The sequence below is a fragment of the Physeter macrocephalus genome, chromosome 18 (assembly GCF_002837175.3).
Source record: "Physeter macrocephalus isolate SW-GA chromosome 18, ASM283717v5, whole genome shotgun sequence".
NCBI classification, from domain to species: Eukaryota; Metazoa; Chordata; class Mammalia; order Artiodactyla; family Physeteridae; genus Physeter; species Physeter macrocephalus.
In genome coordinates this window covers 9152516-9169609 of record NC_041231.1, presented here as the reverse complement: position 1 = coordinate 9169609, position 17094 = coordinate 9152516, and the positions used below count along the sequence as shown (strand labels likewise).

Genomic DNA, 17094 nt, shown 5'->3' with positions numbered 1-17094 from the left:
CCTCTTCCCTGTACTGTATAATTTGAAGTAGCTCCACACTATGCTGCCAGTCAGATTGCTTGAAGTTTCACCAATAGCATTCTTAAAATCCCTTAGTACCATATAAATACTCCTAAGGAGATAGCAGCTGATCCTTGTATCAGCTATCACTTTAAGGGGCTTAGCTGTGGCTTGAGAACAAAACCCCAAGGGACAGAGATACTGGAGGGAGGGGAGGGAGGGGAGAAATCTGGGCCCTGCTGCCCCCAAAGGAGGTACCAACAAGCGGAAGTGTGGTGGTGAATTCTGTAAAGTTTGGGGGACATTATGTGTTAAGAGGTCATATTTAGAGGTTGGAGATCACGCCTATGTTTTGAGATCACAGGTTCTTCTCCAAGTTGTTGGTAAGGAAGACGTGGGGGGAGGGGAGAGGTGCAGAGAACAAATCCTTGGCCACTTTTTATTTTGTTGACTCCCTTTGGTTTGCCATTGGCATTTCTAGAGGTTGAGGAAGCAAGGGAGAGTCCTTGGATTCGGAGCCTGCGTGTGTCGGGCTTGATGGGGAAGAAGACATCACTCTCCATCTTTCCACTCGAGCCTGGTTCCTCTACCTCCCAGTCTTGATCAGAGCTGGTGTGGGACATAGAAGGGGCAGAAATTTATCTGCATCCCTCGGCTTGAGGGGAGCCCACTGCTCCCCTGGTCCGGACACAGAGAAGGGGAGCAAACCATGGGGCCGAGGTTCGATACTTTTGTGTTCTGTGCTGTAGTTGGGGAGGTGGCTTTTGGAGGCGGTAGTTGAGCATTTGAGGTGGGGGGACTTGGTGTGCAATTGCCACTTAATGGGCAGATAAAAGAAAATATGGCCTGGGCTTGGTTTCATTGTGGTGGTCACCCGCGCCCTCCATCCTACCCAGATCGTACGTGTCATCGCTGTGTCATTTTGCGGTTGTCATTTGGACACAGACAGAGAAAGCATTTATTTAACTGTTGTTTAACAGGGATATGTTAGAACAGGGACCACTTCAGAGGGAAGGACTCCACTAGCCACACGTGCGTTCACGGCAGACATGCTCCTCACCGATGATCTTTATCTGTTCCGTACAAGATCTCTGTTCTGTTGTTCCCTTTCCCTGATAGCAGCCATCAACCACATTTCTCCCCAAATCATCCATTGTTCACACTTCTGATTAATTTAGGCTGGCCTTGCTAGGATTCTACACACCACATCCCCAGCAAGCTGCAGTCCCAGGAGTGGAAAAGGGAGAAGCCTCTAGAAGGCAGGGTGGAGAAGAAGGGAGCAATTAGGGGCGAAAGAATAGGAAAGATACAGAGAAGACCCAAGAGCATCGCAGAAATGAGAGGAGGAGAAAGGTAAGAAAGAAAGGAGTCACGTTGGATTGTGCTGTTACACTCGTGCGAATAGAAATAGCTAACTTCCCATGTGTCAGACGCTGCTCTGAGCGCCTACCATCTAGTAACTCATTTCATCCTCTCGACAACACTGCAAGCTAGATTACTGTCACGTCTCCATCTTTTAAACGAGGAAACCAAGGTACAGAGAGGTTAAGGAACTCGCCCAAGATTACCCAGCAAGTAAGCTTTCAGGTTGAGATTCCAGCGGCTTCTCACTACACCAGTGGTGTTTGCTCTCAGCTTCCCATTAGAATCCCCTGAAAGCTTTTAGGAACATTGGCGGTCATACCTCAGGCCAAGTCAATCGGAGTCTCTCAAGATGGGACCCAGGTATTAGTCTGCGTGTTTTTAATTTCCCCAGATGATTTCAGTGTGGAGGCCAAGTTGAGAATCAAGCCCGCACTCAGTCAAGCCCCGGTTCAAATTTAAATATGAAAAGAACATGTGAAACTTTCTTAGGTTATTTTCTCTTAGAGGCAGGGTGGTGGGAGGGAATTGCTACAGGCCATACCAGTTTACCGAAGACCAACTTGGATGAATTCAGAGTTTTGCCTAATGCTCCCCATGATCCTGATGGTTAGACCAGAAAAGGACCGCGGAATCCCTAACACCATCTCTAAGGAAGAAGTGAATTTAGACCCGGGGCTTCTCTGTTTCATTATCGTGCTCAGTCTTGCTTACATGTGTTCAGGTACAAGAATGAGAACCTGCCCAAAACCCCAAACGTGTGTCTGCATCAGGAATCATTTTCTCATGCTCCTGAATTTATGCTCTACCAATAACAGCTCAGAAACCTCCCATTTCCCAACTGCATACATGCCACCCCACCCCCGTTTACGCTCCGGACCCCATTCCTGTGGAAACTGCCTCTATCTGAACAAACACAGAGAATAGTAATATGCTACAGAGCTCCTTTACCTGCCTCCTTCTAACCATGACCTTAGGAAAGAAACACCACTGTTGCCTTGAAAATTCAGCCAAAACCCAGAAAGATAAGATGGCTTGTCCAAAGTCACATGGAAGCTAAGTGGAGGAGAGATGAGATCAAGTCTTCAGTTTCCAAATCCACTCCTCTTTTTAACACATCTGTGAATTTAGGAAGCAATGGAATAAAGGAAATTGGGGAACAAGAGTAAAAGGAAGTGAAATGCAAAGTGTGAGCTCCCGAAGGAGCTCCACCTCCCTTCAGTTTCAGCCCACACCTGAGCTGAGTTCTTTCATTGCCTTCGGATCAATTTACAGCTGCCCAGCTCTCAGACTTCTTTTTCCTAAATGCCCTGGGTACAATCCTTTTCAGATTTGTCTCCATCAGAAAGAAATCCAGTAGGAGAAGACTGGGAACAGCATGACAGCAGCAACTAGAAAAGAAACAAAACAAAACCATGCGCTTTGGCATCTCCTTCAGGAGATGCCGCTGTGGCCATCTGGTTCCCTCACTGAGACCCCTCCTGAGAAAATCTGGTCTAGGGAAATGCCTGGCCCAGGTGGGCAGATCCCAGGAGGGTCCAGAGAATTTGAATCTGCTTCAGATAAGCTCTTCACTTCACAGAACCAGATCTGGATAAGATGGGAGCTTTGTAGATTTGCCCACAATCAACAGCGCTCTCTAATCAATTCCAGCGCAGCACGATGGGGACCGGAAGGGTTTCTTTCCCAATTCTTTGCAGCCTGGGGAGTAAGGAACCGGTAATTGACTCCAGCTTCCTCGAGTGTTGGGTCCTGGAGCGTGAGTCAGCACGCACTTTCCCAAAAGGGCTTTCTAGGCAATCTAAGGCCAATGAAGGGGGTCCCTTGGCCCTGATCCTATTCCAGATGCCAACTCTAACCCTCAGCAAGGTGTAGGGAGAGGACGTCAGGCCAGCCTTCTAAGCACAATACCTTAGCAGGCCCTGGACCCATGGGAAAGGGAGAGGGAAGAGAAGGGACCCAGGACGGCTGGGTCTTTAGACAGATTTCTATGGCACGTTTGTGGTGTCCAGCTTAGCTCAGTAAGTGTTCAAGTGTGAGTAGAAGGAAAGTGGAAAGAGAAAGACAGGCAGGGGAAGCAGGGAAGGCCTTGGAGCTGACTGGAGGGTAAAGCGCGCAGACAACCCTGGCAAAGCTCTTTCGCCCTTGACCCCGGGGAGTGCTTAAGACCAAAGGAAGCTTTTCTGCTTTTTAAATAAGCCAAACGTTTTAAGTTTAATGTGTAAGCCTGTTGATATACTTTTCTATTTAGATTTTGAGTTAATTTCCCCAGTTTAATTATGTGACTTTTGTAAAGGGAATTACACATAAGACTAAAGCTGACAACTTTTGAGCTAGGGTCTTAGAGATCATCTCTCTAATCCAATCCTTTTCGTTTAACAGAGGAGAAAATGGAGGCGCAGTGAACTTGATCAGTTTGCCCAAGGTCACAGAGCTGGTTAGTGAGAGACCTAAAAGTAGAGCGACCACTTTCCCGCTCTCCGGCCCTCCATTCTTGCCTTGACTGAGGCTCAGTAAGGGCGACAGTGGGACAGATCTGTAAATGATCTAACTTGTCATTAGAGAAAATATAAATCAGTGGCCACAAAATTTCAGCCAAACTTCATCTGTCACATCATAAAAAATAACTTGCCAAAGAGAGGTTTGAAAATCCAAACCAGATCCTTCTCCACTCCTAGAGGGAACGGTTCCATTGTACTGCACCGCAGCCAAGTGTTTCCAGCAAGCCCGATCAGCTGCATTTGAGGGTTTGCTTGTTTGAACTGTCACGATAAATGAAACCTAGTAGATTAACATAATCTCTTCTGCAGAAGTTCTGACCCCACGGATGCTGCTCTAGAGGAAGGAGGAAGGAGAAAAGGCTCTGAGAAACCAGGGCCCCAGTGAGCAGAGGGCCTGCACAAGGGTGTATACCGACGCCTCGACACAAAACGCTGCCACTGCCAACGCACATGCGTTTGCTGTCCGGTCCAGGCCTTTGAAATCTGGCAACGTCTGCTCAGGGGGAGGGTCGGCAACCATTAAACCCAAGGCACCCATCCAGGATCTGGTTTTCCTTGAAGTGTCAGGGGGTTTCATTATTGCATAGCAACTGTGAGAAAGGACAACTCCTCCAGGGGTGTGATTCTCTAGGCCAGGACTAAATCATCGCTTTCATTCTCAGAAGCTGAGATTCTTGCTAATGTTTCCAAAATTAAGTGCTGAAATTAAAAAAAAAAAAATTACTCCGGTCAATGGGAGACGTTAGAGAAGTTGAGGGGAGAAAATCAAACTACAGGTAACTTTCTGTCTGTAATTTTAAAAAAGAAAAAAGAAAAAAAAAATTAAGAGCATGTTTAGAGTTCCGAAAATCCCACCTGAGATCATTCTCACCTTGCTCTGCTGTGTCTCACCTCAGCGGGTAAATGTTGCTCGAGTTTACTAAATACAGGAAAACGCTATTTCCGGAGACTTTTTCTTTGTGCATTGGTCCTGCCTTTAGGCTTGTTCACCAACCAGAAGAACTGTACTTTTCAATTCAGGACTCTTGGCTAGAACAGCCTTCTCACTCATAAACTCAGCCAACTGAGTGCTTCCTGTGTTTCCACTGGAGCCTCAGAGATGATCAAGACATAGTCTCTGCCCTATGATCTCTCGTGGCCAAGTAGGGGAGATAAACAAGAACATCAGTACCTATAATACAAGGTAATAAGAGTATAGCATTCGGAATCAGATTCAAATTTCAGCAGTGCAGTTTACTAGCGACTGGCAGATCTTGGCAGGATCTAACTCCTTTCTCTAAATCTTCATTTTCCCCGCCTTAAAGCACTGACCTCATGGAGTTATTGTGGAGATTAAATGATATATTGTATATAAAGCCCTCAGTACAATTTTTGGGAAATGATAACCACTCAATAAATGTAATCTACTAGGATAGGAGCAATTGAGGTGTTTGTAGAATGCCATGAGGACCAGAGAAAGGGGATTGGAAGAACAGGGGCAAGGAAAGGATGATCTCCAGGAAGGCTCCAGGACGTAAGGACACGGGCTAGATTTTGAAGAGTAGGTTGAAGTCAGTAGGATGGTTGGAGGGAAGGTGAGACTGCTCCCAGCAGGAGGAACAGAACGTGCCTAAGCACAGTTATGACAGAATGTAGGATGTGTGAGGGACTTGGTGTGGAAGGGGCTTAAGCAAAGGCACAATGATAAACGGAGGCAGGACAATGGGGAACATTAAAAAGGGAAGTAAAAACCTTTATACAGTGCTTTAGTTTACAGTGAAGGGGAGAAGAGTTAAAATGAGAAAAAGAGGGTGATTGGCCTTCAAGAGCTAAAAGTCAGAATCAGTACAAGGTATCAAGCGAGTGACCTGAATGTCATACATAATCTCTGCACCCCTCTGCTGAGCCTTAATGAGAAAACCTTATATTCTAACCAAACTCAGAAATTAGAAAAAACAAAAACAAACACTCAGACTTTCCACTTGGAAATCTAAAAACATGTCTCTATATAACTCTTAGATTAAAAGTGAAATCAAAAGAGTAAAACAGACTATTTAGAAAAGAACTGTGAGAGTATGATTTACCAAAGCCTGTGGGGTGAAACAAAAGTGACACTCAGAGGAAATTTTAGAGCCTTAAACTCATCTATCAGAAAATAAGAAATACTGAAACTAAATGAATTAATAAGCATCCAACCCAAGAAATGAGAAAAAGAGGAAAAAAAAAAAAAAAAAACCTAAAGAAAGTTAAAAGAATGAATTAGCTAAATTGAAAACAAAAGGCAATTTTCAAAAACAGAGTTGATCAGTAAAACCAGAAGTTGTGCTTTTTTAAAAAGCAAAAAATACATAAGCCTTTGGCAAGTCAAATTTTTAAGTGAGACAATATACAAATAAAAAGCATTCAGTTAAAGGAGGTATATATAAAAATAATAAAAGAGATTCAGATTCTAAGAGAATATTATGTACAACTTTATTCCATTATAAATTACTAAAATTTTCCTTTATAAGTAGTAGAAAACCTGAATAAATTAAAAGCTATAGGAGGAAAATTAAAGATAGTCAAAGATTTACCACCAGGCTCAGATGGTTCTGCAAGTAAATTCCAAGAAACCATCAAGGAATAGATCATCACTACATCGAAACAGAATGAAAACTTCTCAACTCAGTCTATAAGACTAGTTAACATTTATTACCAAAAGAGGCAAAAGGTAGCACACACACACAAAAAGACTCTGGACCAATCTCACAAATTTAAAAACCCTAAATAAAATATTAGCAAACAAATGCAAGAGTATAAGAAAATCTATTAATGTAATTCACCACACTAGATTAAGATAAAACCATATGGTCATCACTCTAGGTAGAAAAACTTTAAAACATTCGATGAAATGCAACAACATTCCTGACTAAAACAAATTAAACCCTTTAAAACTATTGGAGAGCCAGGAGAAAAACCCATCCACCATAATCCAGTAAACATCATACTTGTGGTAAACCATTAGAAGCATTTCTTTCAAGGTTAGGAATAAAACAAAAATGCCTCCCAACACTACTATTATTTAATACCATACTAGAGACATTAGCCAATGCAGTATGGCAAGAAAAAGAAATGAGAACTATAAACACTGGAAAAGAAGAAATAAATAAAACTATGATTATTTGCAGATGCAATTGTCTGTCCAAAAATTTTTTTAAATCCGTGATAAAAACTGTTTGAATTGACAAGAGTGAAATTGGAATAGATTCAATATAACAAAGCCAATCATTTTTTTTCTAAACATCAGCAGGGATACTTTAGAAAATGTAATGAAAAAGAAGTGTAGATTACAAGAAAGTAAAGAAGTAAAAGTAAAGAAGAATACTAGAAAGTATTTAAGGTTGAATCTAAAAAGATCTACACGAAGCAAAAACATTAAAAACAAAAGTAATTTAAGCTTGCCATTTAAAAGTTCAAATAAGGAAAAGTGTAAAGAAGAAAGTGAAAATTACCTGCAACCTCACTAATCGGAAGAAGCCTATGTTAAAATCTGGCCTATCCTTCCCAAGTGTAACAGTATTTGAAAACTATGTCTTGTCTCTTCGAAAATGCATGAGCTATATTAAGCAAAAAGAAGACAAAGTCTGTGTTAAAAGTGTGTTTAAAGTAGTGGTAAGAAAGTAAGTAGAGGTTATAAAACATAGACTCGTCAGGAAGGAACAGAAGTTGAAAATGAGATTTCTGAGTGAGTAGAAACATGCCAGCAGAAGAGTCCCCCGTCTGGTGAGACAATTGCCTTGCCACCCTCTTCTGTCAACTCGTCACACAGATTTAGTCTTGGCCAGGAAGAGAACGGCCCTGGAAAGAGCTTTGATAGTCTTGGTTTTCATTCCATTCTCCTTGTATGCAGTTCTTGCCCACTATCTGCTTTCCCTCCCTCTAAATCCTATTTTAGAACCAAAGCAAAACCAACGAAAAGTGAGTTGTTTGGCTGAATATGCCTCAGATGTGGAGCCAGAGAATTTTGTAACTGAACCTGCTGTTCTGTCTTCCATTTCTGCTCCCCCAGACCGCCCCGGTTTGCTGAATGTGAAGCCCATTGAGGACATACAAGACAACTTGCTGCAAGCCTTGGAGCTGCAGCTCAAGCTGAACCACCCCGAGTCCTCTCAGCTCTTTGCCAAGTTGCTCCAGAAAATGACAGACCTCAGACAGATTGTGACAGAACATGTGCAGCTGTTGCAAGTAATAAAGAAAACAGAGACGGACATGAGTCTTCACCCACTTCTACAGGAAATATACAAGGACTTGTATTAGCAGAGAAGTCCGAGTTCACTGACAACATTTTCCTTCTTCCAATTGCACTATTATTTTGAGGGAAAAATCTGACACCTAAAAAATTACTGTGAAAAAGCATTTGAAAAAGAAAAGGTTTTAGAATAATAGATCTATTTTATGCATATTGTTTATAAAGATACATTTACAATTTACTTTTAATATTAAAAATTATTACATCGTGAAATTGCTGTTGTATTTGAAGACTGAGTCTGCTGTGTCCCCCACTCCACCCTCCAGGCTTTTTTTTCTTTTATCTCCTCCCCCTTCCTTCCTTCCTTTTCTTTTCTTTTTCCTTTCTTTCTTACACATGTGAAACACTATGAGTGGAATTGCTGATCAATTTTCGTTCTCAGTCAAATAATTTTTTATACTCAATTTACAACTTTTCTGAACCTTCTATCTGCTTTAAAAATCACAACTAAGAATGGAACTTCAGGACCAAAAACTGCTCAGAGCATGTGTTTCTTAACCCAGAAGTACTCGTTTGGGGCGTATCCCTAGGCCTACCAAGAATTCAATCTTCTTCTGCAATCCCAACTAAGATTTTCACTCACCAACAGCAGCCCTCTAACAGGATACCAAGGCATGTGCAAATACCCAGTGGCAGGTATTAACGGCTAGATGCCGTGGGTAGCACAGAAGTGTTATAAGATGTGGCACCTGCCAAAAAGAACTTACCATTGAATTGAGGAGAAAAGATGAATCCTTCTTAAAAACAGATTAAAATACACAGTACAACCATGTGCCAAATGAATGGTTCAGACTCCAAGTACTCTTAAGAGTTCAAAGTAATGAAGATTGGAAAAGTCATGAGTGACTGTAAATTCATTCAAGTGGGCTTCAAAGGATGTGTTGGACTTGGGATGATAGGTAGAGAGTGGAAGAGAAGACATTCTAGGGAAGCAAAATCGCAGGAATAACAACAACAAAAGGAAACAGAACCAAAACAAAACACGAATGAGGGAGAAGGGCCGCATTCTGGTCCCGACATACATAGAGCAATTTTGCTACAGGTATTCCTGCTGGCCTCCTTGGGGCCACCTTGCCCAGGGAGCTCTGACTTTTGTAACCTCAAAGGCTAATTATCTGTTTAGGTAATGCATGCCTCCCCAGCAAAATAGATGATATGTTCCCTAAAAGCAGGGACCTTCTTGGCATAATGCACAGATTTGCTGATTGAGGTCGCCAAGTTCATTAGCATCGCTTAGCCATGAACACACATGACAACTCTGAAGAACGCCTCTCAGCAAACTATGCTGAGGTCTCTCTTCTCTAGGATGATTGTTTCCACTGACCTAAATTGTCCCCCTGCCGCTTCTCCCTTAGTTTATCTTTCCTCGTGGTGTTGATACTGAGGAGGATATAACTTTCGAGGCTTTCAAGCCAAAATATCAGGAAAGACCTTTACATCCTTCACCCCAAAATAAACAGATCTCCAAAGAGTCAGGTTAGAGCAGTGAGTCCTGACCCCAGCCCTAAACATGCAAGATCCCTAACCCTTTAGGAGAGACAGCTCCTGAGCTCAGACCTTTAGAACCAAAGGACTGAGGTCGTTGTATAAGTGACATCAGAACGTTGGAAAGTGACAAATTCAGTCCATCATGGGGCTGTTTTTTCTTTCCTTGATGCCAAGCGGCTAGCGGCTTCCCTGCTGTGCCTCCTGGAGAGTTATCACTGGGGGATCCTGAGAAAGAGAGAGGGTGCGGGCAGTAGACAAGGTGAGGATTCCACCTCAGAGGAGATCCCTTGTTTACAGGAGGGCTCGAACAAAGAGCCTTTCAGTGCAGCCACGGCCAGTCCAAAGCCTCTCCACGTTCTCGGGGCTGTCGTTGCCAACGCAGGGAAGAAGGGAGCCGCTCTCAGCTCTTTGGCACTGATGGTTAGCATTAAATAGCTTTTAAATCCTGGCAGCTTTCAAATTCCCATCTCTCTGACTTTTTCCCTGTGGTTTGGACGATCATTTGCTAAATATTTTACGACACATCCTATGCAGCCTCCAGAGCTCCTGCTCCACTCTCTGGACTCCCTTTCCCCCAGGATGATTCACAAGTTCATCAACAAATGTATCATCAGTTATTCACAGCACTTTCTCCGGACACAAACACACTTAGGGATTTGTGTTAACAAAAATAGGAAGAAAAGTAACTGTGGTCAAGAGCCAAAAAAAAAAAAAAAGAAGAAGAAAGAAAGAAAAAGGGTTTCGAGGCTCCCACAAGGGCCCTTCCCCAGCACCCGCCTTGGATACGGCTTGGCTTCTCCCCCATCTCCCCGCTGTCCATGGAACACTGGAGCGGCAGGGCACCCAGGGCAGAAACCGTACCTGCTCACCCTGCTTCTCTAGACACGATCAGAAATGGGGGTGACCCAAGGGCTTCTTTTTTAAACTGTAGGTGAGGAACAGGAGGGCTGGGGCTCTTCAGTAAGAACTTGAGCTGGGAAGCCAGGCTGGTGCCACCCTGCAAATACTCCATCGTCAGCTCGGGGGCAGAAACCGGAGGGTCGGCTACATCTGAGGGCAGCAGGGGTGAGGGACCAGACTGCTGTGTAGGTTTACTTAGTTGCTCCTGGATTCCAGTGCCTTTTTCTTGGCCCCTCGAGGCTACCAGGCGAATCTTTTTTTGTGGGCAGGCCCTAACTTGCTTTGTATCTCCTGCCGTGTGGTGCTGGTAAAGCAGGGCAGGGCTGACAAGGTTGGAAATTGGCCCCCGGGTACCTATTCCCTTGGAAAGAGTCAGGGTACAGAAGTGGGTCCCTAAAAATGTAGGATCCCTGAGCCTTTAGGAGAGACATCTTCTGAGCTCAAACCTCTAGAACCACAGACATGATCACATCAGCCGACCTGGGACCCGGGGTGGGGATGAGCCCTCCTCAAGAAAGCTAATTGCCGTTCTGAATCCTGAGAGAAGGAACCAGAGTTCATCTCCAGGTGGACCATGCTGTTGCATTCTCTTTCCTCCTCTCCTCCTACATACTTGCTGGAACGGTTTGGGGTTACGAAACAAAGGGACCAAGACGCCTGTCTTCACTAAGTGCCCACCCCCCTATTTTCCTCTTCCCTCACCCCAGCCCGGTCCTTGGCCCCTGGCCCCTGGCCCCTGGTTGCCTCCATTTACGTAATTATCAGTGTTACTCTCTGTATATCCCCAGCCTTCGCTCTGTGCCTGTGCATGGTGGGCCCTCCATTTAATGCTTATTGGAATGAAGGAAAATAGCGGCATCTTAGGAGTTTAGAAGATGGTCAGATGCCATCTAATCTCACCTCATTCATCAAACGTATGCGCCGTTTGGTCGCGGGTGGAGTCTGCCACCATGTGAAGGGGGCTGTGTCGAGGCCCTGCCCTCGAGGGGGCCACGTAATGCTGATGAGGTCAGATGTGCTAGTGATGAACTGTCTAGAGATGGGAAAATGGGTGCACGGGGGGTGTGGGGAGGCACAGGAGTGTGACAGTATGGAACAAGCTCAGAAAACAGCAAGAAGTTAGGGATGGCTGCCCTAGAGGACGGGGTGAGACGTGCGTGTGGCCAAGTCAGCGTCGGGTTGGGACAGCCTCACGCTCCGTGCTGAGGAACCTCCTTGGACTGTATTTGTAGGCCGTAGCGATCCAGTGGATGTTGTCAGGCAGAAGAGGGACGTGAGCAAATTTGCATTTTGGAAAATCTCTCTGAAAGTCAAATCCCCTCTACACTGCTTCCAATGGCTATCCGACTGCTGAACAGCTGCCTGAAGGCATGGGAAGCTCTCTCCATTCCAGACCCCTTGGTGATTTCCATCTCACAATCTTGTAGGCCCAGCTCTGCCCCTGGGGTCATGCATACCACGCCCTAGAGGTTCTGACTTCCTGCGCCCTAGAGGTTCTGACTCACCGCATTACCTGGGGTCAGGTTACAGCCTTTGGCTGAAGGACGCTGCCACCCTCCCTGTCAGTGGTCCCAGGAGCCAGGGCCTCGCATTCCCCTCACCACAAAGCTCCTGCACCTTGATGGCAAGGTCATTTCTACCCCATGTGCACATCCTACACCCATTTCCAGACAGGCTCTGCATTTGTCCTGGAATTCCAGAAAATTAGAGCTAAAGGAAACAACCAACTCAAAGGACAGAGGAAACCCTGAGGGTCAAAGAAGTTAAGCAACCTGCCCAAGGTCCTAGGAGTCTAGGATTAATTTGCTCAAAGGTGTTGAATTACACAGTTTAACAAGAGAAGCTCAAAGGGACAAACATGAAGCTAGTATGAGTATCTGCACGGGCAGCAAAGGAAAAGGATGGAATCATGTCCTGAGAGGGATTATTGTGACAATCAAGAGATTATTGTATAAATATTGTATAACTATTGTACAAGTCACTTAGGACTGTGTCTGGCATATGGAAAACACAGCTCTTAGGGGAGACGGTATCCTCGTGTGACTTATTTTTTTTTTAATTTTTTTGTATTTTGGCCATGCCACGCAGCATGCAGGATGGTTCCCCGACCAGGGATCGAACCCAGGCCTCTGCAGTGAAAGCTCTGAATCCTAACCACTAGGCCACCGGGGAGCTCCCCCTCGTGTGGACTTTACTGTTAGGCTGATTTGGGTTAAAACTCTAACTCCACTGCTTACTGGCTCTCTAACCACATGGCTTTTGGCCAATCTCTTAATCTCTCTTTAGGTCTTAATTACCCGCATATGTAAAATGGGATAGTAATACCCATCTTATAGGGTTATCATGATGATTAAATGTAATAGTGGTTGTAAAACACTTCACATAGTTTCTTGGCACATCTTAACCAGTGAATCTGTGTTGGCTACAGACAACATTATTGCCCTTGTTATTAAAGTGCCCTTCATTTAAGAAGGCTTCCTGAGCCCACGTGACGGTCTCTTCCCGTTCAAGTATCTGGGCCTTACCTGAATATCCTATAGATTCAAAGCCAGGTAAAGAGATTGGATTTCGACATTTGGCAGTACGCTAAAAATACGTTCTCTCAAAAGCATTCTGCCCTCAATCCATAAGTACTAGAAGAAAATAATTATTTGAAACGCAGCTGCTGTGTTCTGATTTAGAACAAATGCTGGGATGAGGCTAGGAAAACATTTTCTCCAAAAGTAGTGGGACTTTTCTCTTGTGACTTATGCTCCTAATTTTAGACTAATATTACATAGTTTGCATTTCCAGAGGGGTTATAAAGAATAAGAAAATTGCTAATTTGGGTCTGTAGGGAGTGGGCTGGGATATTTCCGTCCCCTCTGGAGTTTTGTAAATATGTTCCAGGCCAAAAGTTCTCAGGAAAGGGTCATTCCTGGGATCTATTTTGTGCCACGGGCTGGGCTCAAGGAGGATCCAAGTGGCTTTCTGCTAGAGTCACAGAAAACTGTGATCCTCTGGCTACTTGTCCACAATCCTGGAGGCCCGGAAGTGTGTCTAGAGTGTCCACTGTCAGTTTGAGGCTCAGCTCTGCCAGGTTCTAGGTGTGTAACCTTGGGCAAGTCACTTTCCTCTCTGGGGACATAGTACCTGGCCTCTAGAAGCCCCTCAGCAAATTACATCTAATTCACTCATCATGAATAAAGGAACAGGTCTCCGTTGCCCCACCTGTAAAATGGGAATAATAGTACCTAGGCTGCAAGTCTTACAGAATATCACAGGAAGGAAGCAGGGCAGGCCTGATCACCATTATTCACAGATAAGAAAGTGAGACCCAGTGAGGTGAAGGAACTAGCCCAAGGTTACAGAAAAGAAAGGGAGGGGCAGAGCTAGGCTAGCCCTCCAGCTTCCTGAGGCCCACCCCCGTCTAGGCTTCTTTTATAGAACAGCCCGCTGTCTCTGCGAGAACCAAAGGCAGTGCTGCCTGGTTGTCGGAGCATAAGCCTACAGCATCAAAGACTTAAAAGTCTGAGTGTTGGCTCTGCCATCTACTAGGTGTGCAAATCTCAGGCAGGTTGCTTCCTGCCTCTGGACCTCAGCTTCAACATCTAACTTGTGAAGATCCCGGTTCCTATAGGATTTTGTAAGGAATAGAGACCATGTATGGGGGACACACCTAGAGTTCCTAAGCAATTAGAATCTTCTAAATACAGGCACCTCCATCCTCACACAAGCTTGCTGGGTGCTGGTCCCCACGGGGCGCACTGGTGACCAGATGGCTTCTTCTCAGCCCGAGGAGAAATCCTGATCCCAGCCTGTGAGGCACGTGCAGCGTTGGCCCGGGTTCTGACAGCAATTTGCCCAGGCCCTCGGGAAGGCACTTTCCCTGAGCCTCAGTTTCCTCATCTACACAATCAGAGGCTCCATTCTGTCCACTTTGGGGCTCTGCTGCCCCAGGACCTCGGGGTGGAGGGAGGGGAAGCTGGAGGGGAGGGGGCCTGGCTGACCCTCGGAGCCTGCCTGTGTTCCCTGCGGCCCGGGCGCGCTCTCCCCTCCGCGGCCCCCTGGACCGGTCGGCAGCCAGTGCTCCGCGGGGGCTGAGCTGCTCCAGCGGAGGGGGCGCCGGCGAGGGGCGAGGGCCGGGGGGCCGCGGAGGCGCCGGTTTCCACCCAGGGCTGAGGGGAGGGGGCCGTCGTGCTGAGTCAGCGGCTGGCCGCCCTGCGCTGGGGCTCCCTGGCCTCGGGGCCTGCCAGCTGAGCCCCGGCCAGGAGCCCCCGGGAGCCCCGCTGCGATCGATGACGCTGCCGCTGCTGCCACGGCAGCGGCAGCGGGAACCGGCCCCGAAAAAGCGTCTTCCCAGCCAGGCCTCCCAGGGCTCCGGGGGGACCAGCTGTCGGTGCAGGAGCGGCCTCCTTCGGGCAGGATCCTGGCCAGCGCCACCTCTGCCCTCCCCGCCTCCCCGCTAGATCCCCTAATGATGGTCATTATTCCTCTCACCCATGCAAGCTTTACTTATAAACTGCTCTGCAGCCATTTAATCCTTCCAGAAACCCAGTGAGGTAGTTTATGAGTCAGGGCCGCACAGCAAATAAACAGCTCACTCAGAAGGGACCATTGGAGAGAGTTTAGTGCGGGACTCTTTGCAAAGTTGAGGGGGGTGGGCGGTGTTATGGGAAACCAGTAAAGCTGGTGACACACCCCAAGGCTAGCCAGGGCGGAGGGGAAGGGGGAAGGTTTCTAGAACCCGAGGAATGCAGCTGTAAGAGAGGGTCCCTGCAGGATCCTGGGCCCAGGAAACTGAGGGGCCCCATCACTGCGTCCCCCAGATGGCAGAGAGCAGCTGGGGGCATAAGGACCCCGTCCCCTCTCTCCTCCCATCCTCCCACCTCAGTCTGCCATTGGCCACCTCCTACCGGAAGCCAGAGAACAAAGAGCCCGCAGATAGGACCCATGATCCCTATGACTCAGCCCCTGGGGCACAGGCAGGGTAGAGAAGGGGGTGGGTCGGGGGTGAACCTGCAGGGCAGGTAGAATCCAGCACAGGTGGGAGGTGTCATTCAGCCCACGATGCTTGAAAAGGAAGCAGAGACTCTTAAATCTGAGGTCACAGAACAGTAACTGCCCATCCTGGGATTCAGACTCCGGTGTGTCCAGCTCCAAAGCCCTAGTTCTTTCCACTGTGTTAGACCAGCTGTGGGAGCAGACCGAGGGGACCAGGGCAAGAAGACGGGAGGGTTGATTCGTTCAGCATCTCCTAGCCAAGGGAGTCCTGGTATCCGGGAACCCACCCCATCTCACTGAGTGCTTCCTAACCCACTTCCGTGATATTCCCTGGAGGCCTGAGTGTAGCTTAAGGCAGCCCATGCGGGTTTTATCTCTAAAGTTAACGTAAACTTTATAGTTTACTCCACCAAATATATATATATATTTTATTTTAAATTGTTTAAAATAAAAGTAACTTAAAAGTTACTTTATTGCTACCTACCCCAAAAGTTCAAGGAGAAAGAGACCCTCCAGGGAGGGGTGCTACACTTTTTCTCTGGCTTCAGGTGCCCCTAAAATAAGGCTGTGTACCCCACTGTGAGAAGAACAGAGAAGTCCTTTAGGGAAAGAAGTTCCTTACCTAACATCACAGAGCTAAACATCGTACTTGGAATCCCATAACCCTACTCCCTGCGTGGTTGAGAGAAAGGAAATCGGGCCAAATGGAGCCCAGGAGAGAGTCTCAAAAGGGGAGGTGGGGGCTTCCCTGGTGGCGCAGTTGTTGAGAGTCCGCCTGCCGATGCAGGGGACGCGGGTTCGCGCCCCGGTCCGGGAGGATCCCACGTGCCGCGGAGCGGCTGGGCCCGTGAGCCATGGCCGCTGAGCCTGCGCGTCCGGAGCCTGTGCTCCGCAGCGGGAGAGGCCACAGCAGTGAGAGGCCCGCGTACCGCAAAAAAAAAAAAAAAAAAAAAGGGGAGGTGGTTACCAGTGGTCGGCCTGAGAGGGCGGAGGGGGAAGAGATTTGAGCTCGGTGTCTGCATATGTCCGCTGAGTTCTCTGTCCCCAGCTCTGGGGACATTCAGAGAAGCCTGGTGAGGCTCGTGTCCTCAAGGAGCTCACACCCCGAGGAGACAGGCATAGAAGCTGGCAGTGCCAGTCCCACCAGGCAAGTGGCAGAAAGTAGAAGGGCGGGGAGGCAGGCAGGTGGGTTCAGAGGCCCAGCCTTGCCCCTTCTTGGCTGTGTGACCTTGGGCAAGTCGCATAGCCTTCCTAGGTTTCTGATTCCTCTTTTATAACTGGGCAAGCTCCTGCCTACCTCATAAAGCTAGTGGGAGGAAGCATGCGGTGCCGCGTGGCAGCACTTGCACTGACAGCACACATGAATCGGTTGTCATCTCTTTACGATAATAAACACTGGGCTGGAGGGCTGTGCGGCCACGGCTGGACGGGGCAGCGGCCCTCTCCCAACCAAAAGTTGCATTTTGGGGTCCAACGTCAAAAGAGGTTCTCTCAAATCTCCTGGATGATCTGAGCTCTGTGGTTTCTGTTGCCGTGGAGCTGTGGGAGAGGTTTAACTCTGCCCAGGGCGGAGGTGGCTAGGGAAGGCTTCAC

At 47.0% G+C, this 17094-nt stretch overlaps 1 protein-coding gene across 4 annotated transcripts in view; it reads left to right on the top strand.

The window, feature by feature from the left end:
* The window catches only part of PPARG (peroxisome proliferator activated receptor gamma), a 130334-nt gene extending 121988 nt beyond the window's left edge, over positions 1 to 8346 (top strand). For 2 of the 4 annotated variants that reach the window (XM_028479208.1, XM_028479209.2), the window contains exon 8: positions 7891 to 8346. In XM_028479208.1, coding sequence (XP_028335009.1) covers positions 7891 to 8138 — 248 coding nt within the window. In that variant the 3' untranslated portion in view covers positions 8139 to 8346. The remainder of the gene's footprint in view (positions 1 to 7890) is intronic. The other 2 variants (XM_055079992.1, XM_024124066.2) reach the window with 1 other exon arrangement.
* The last annotated feature ends 8748 nt before the right edge of the window (positions 8347 to 17094 follow it).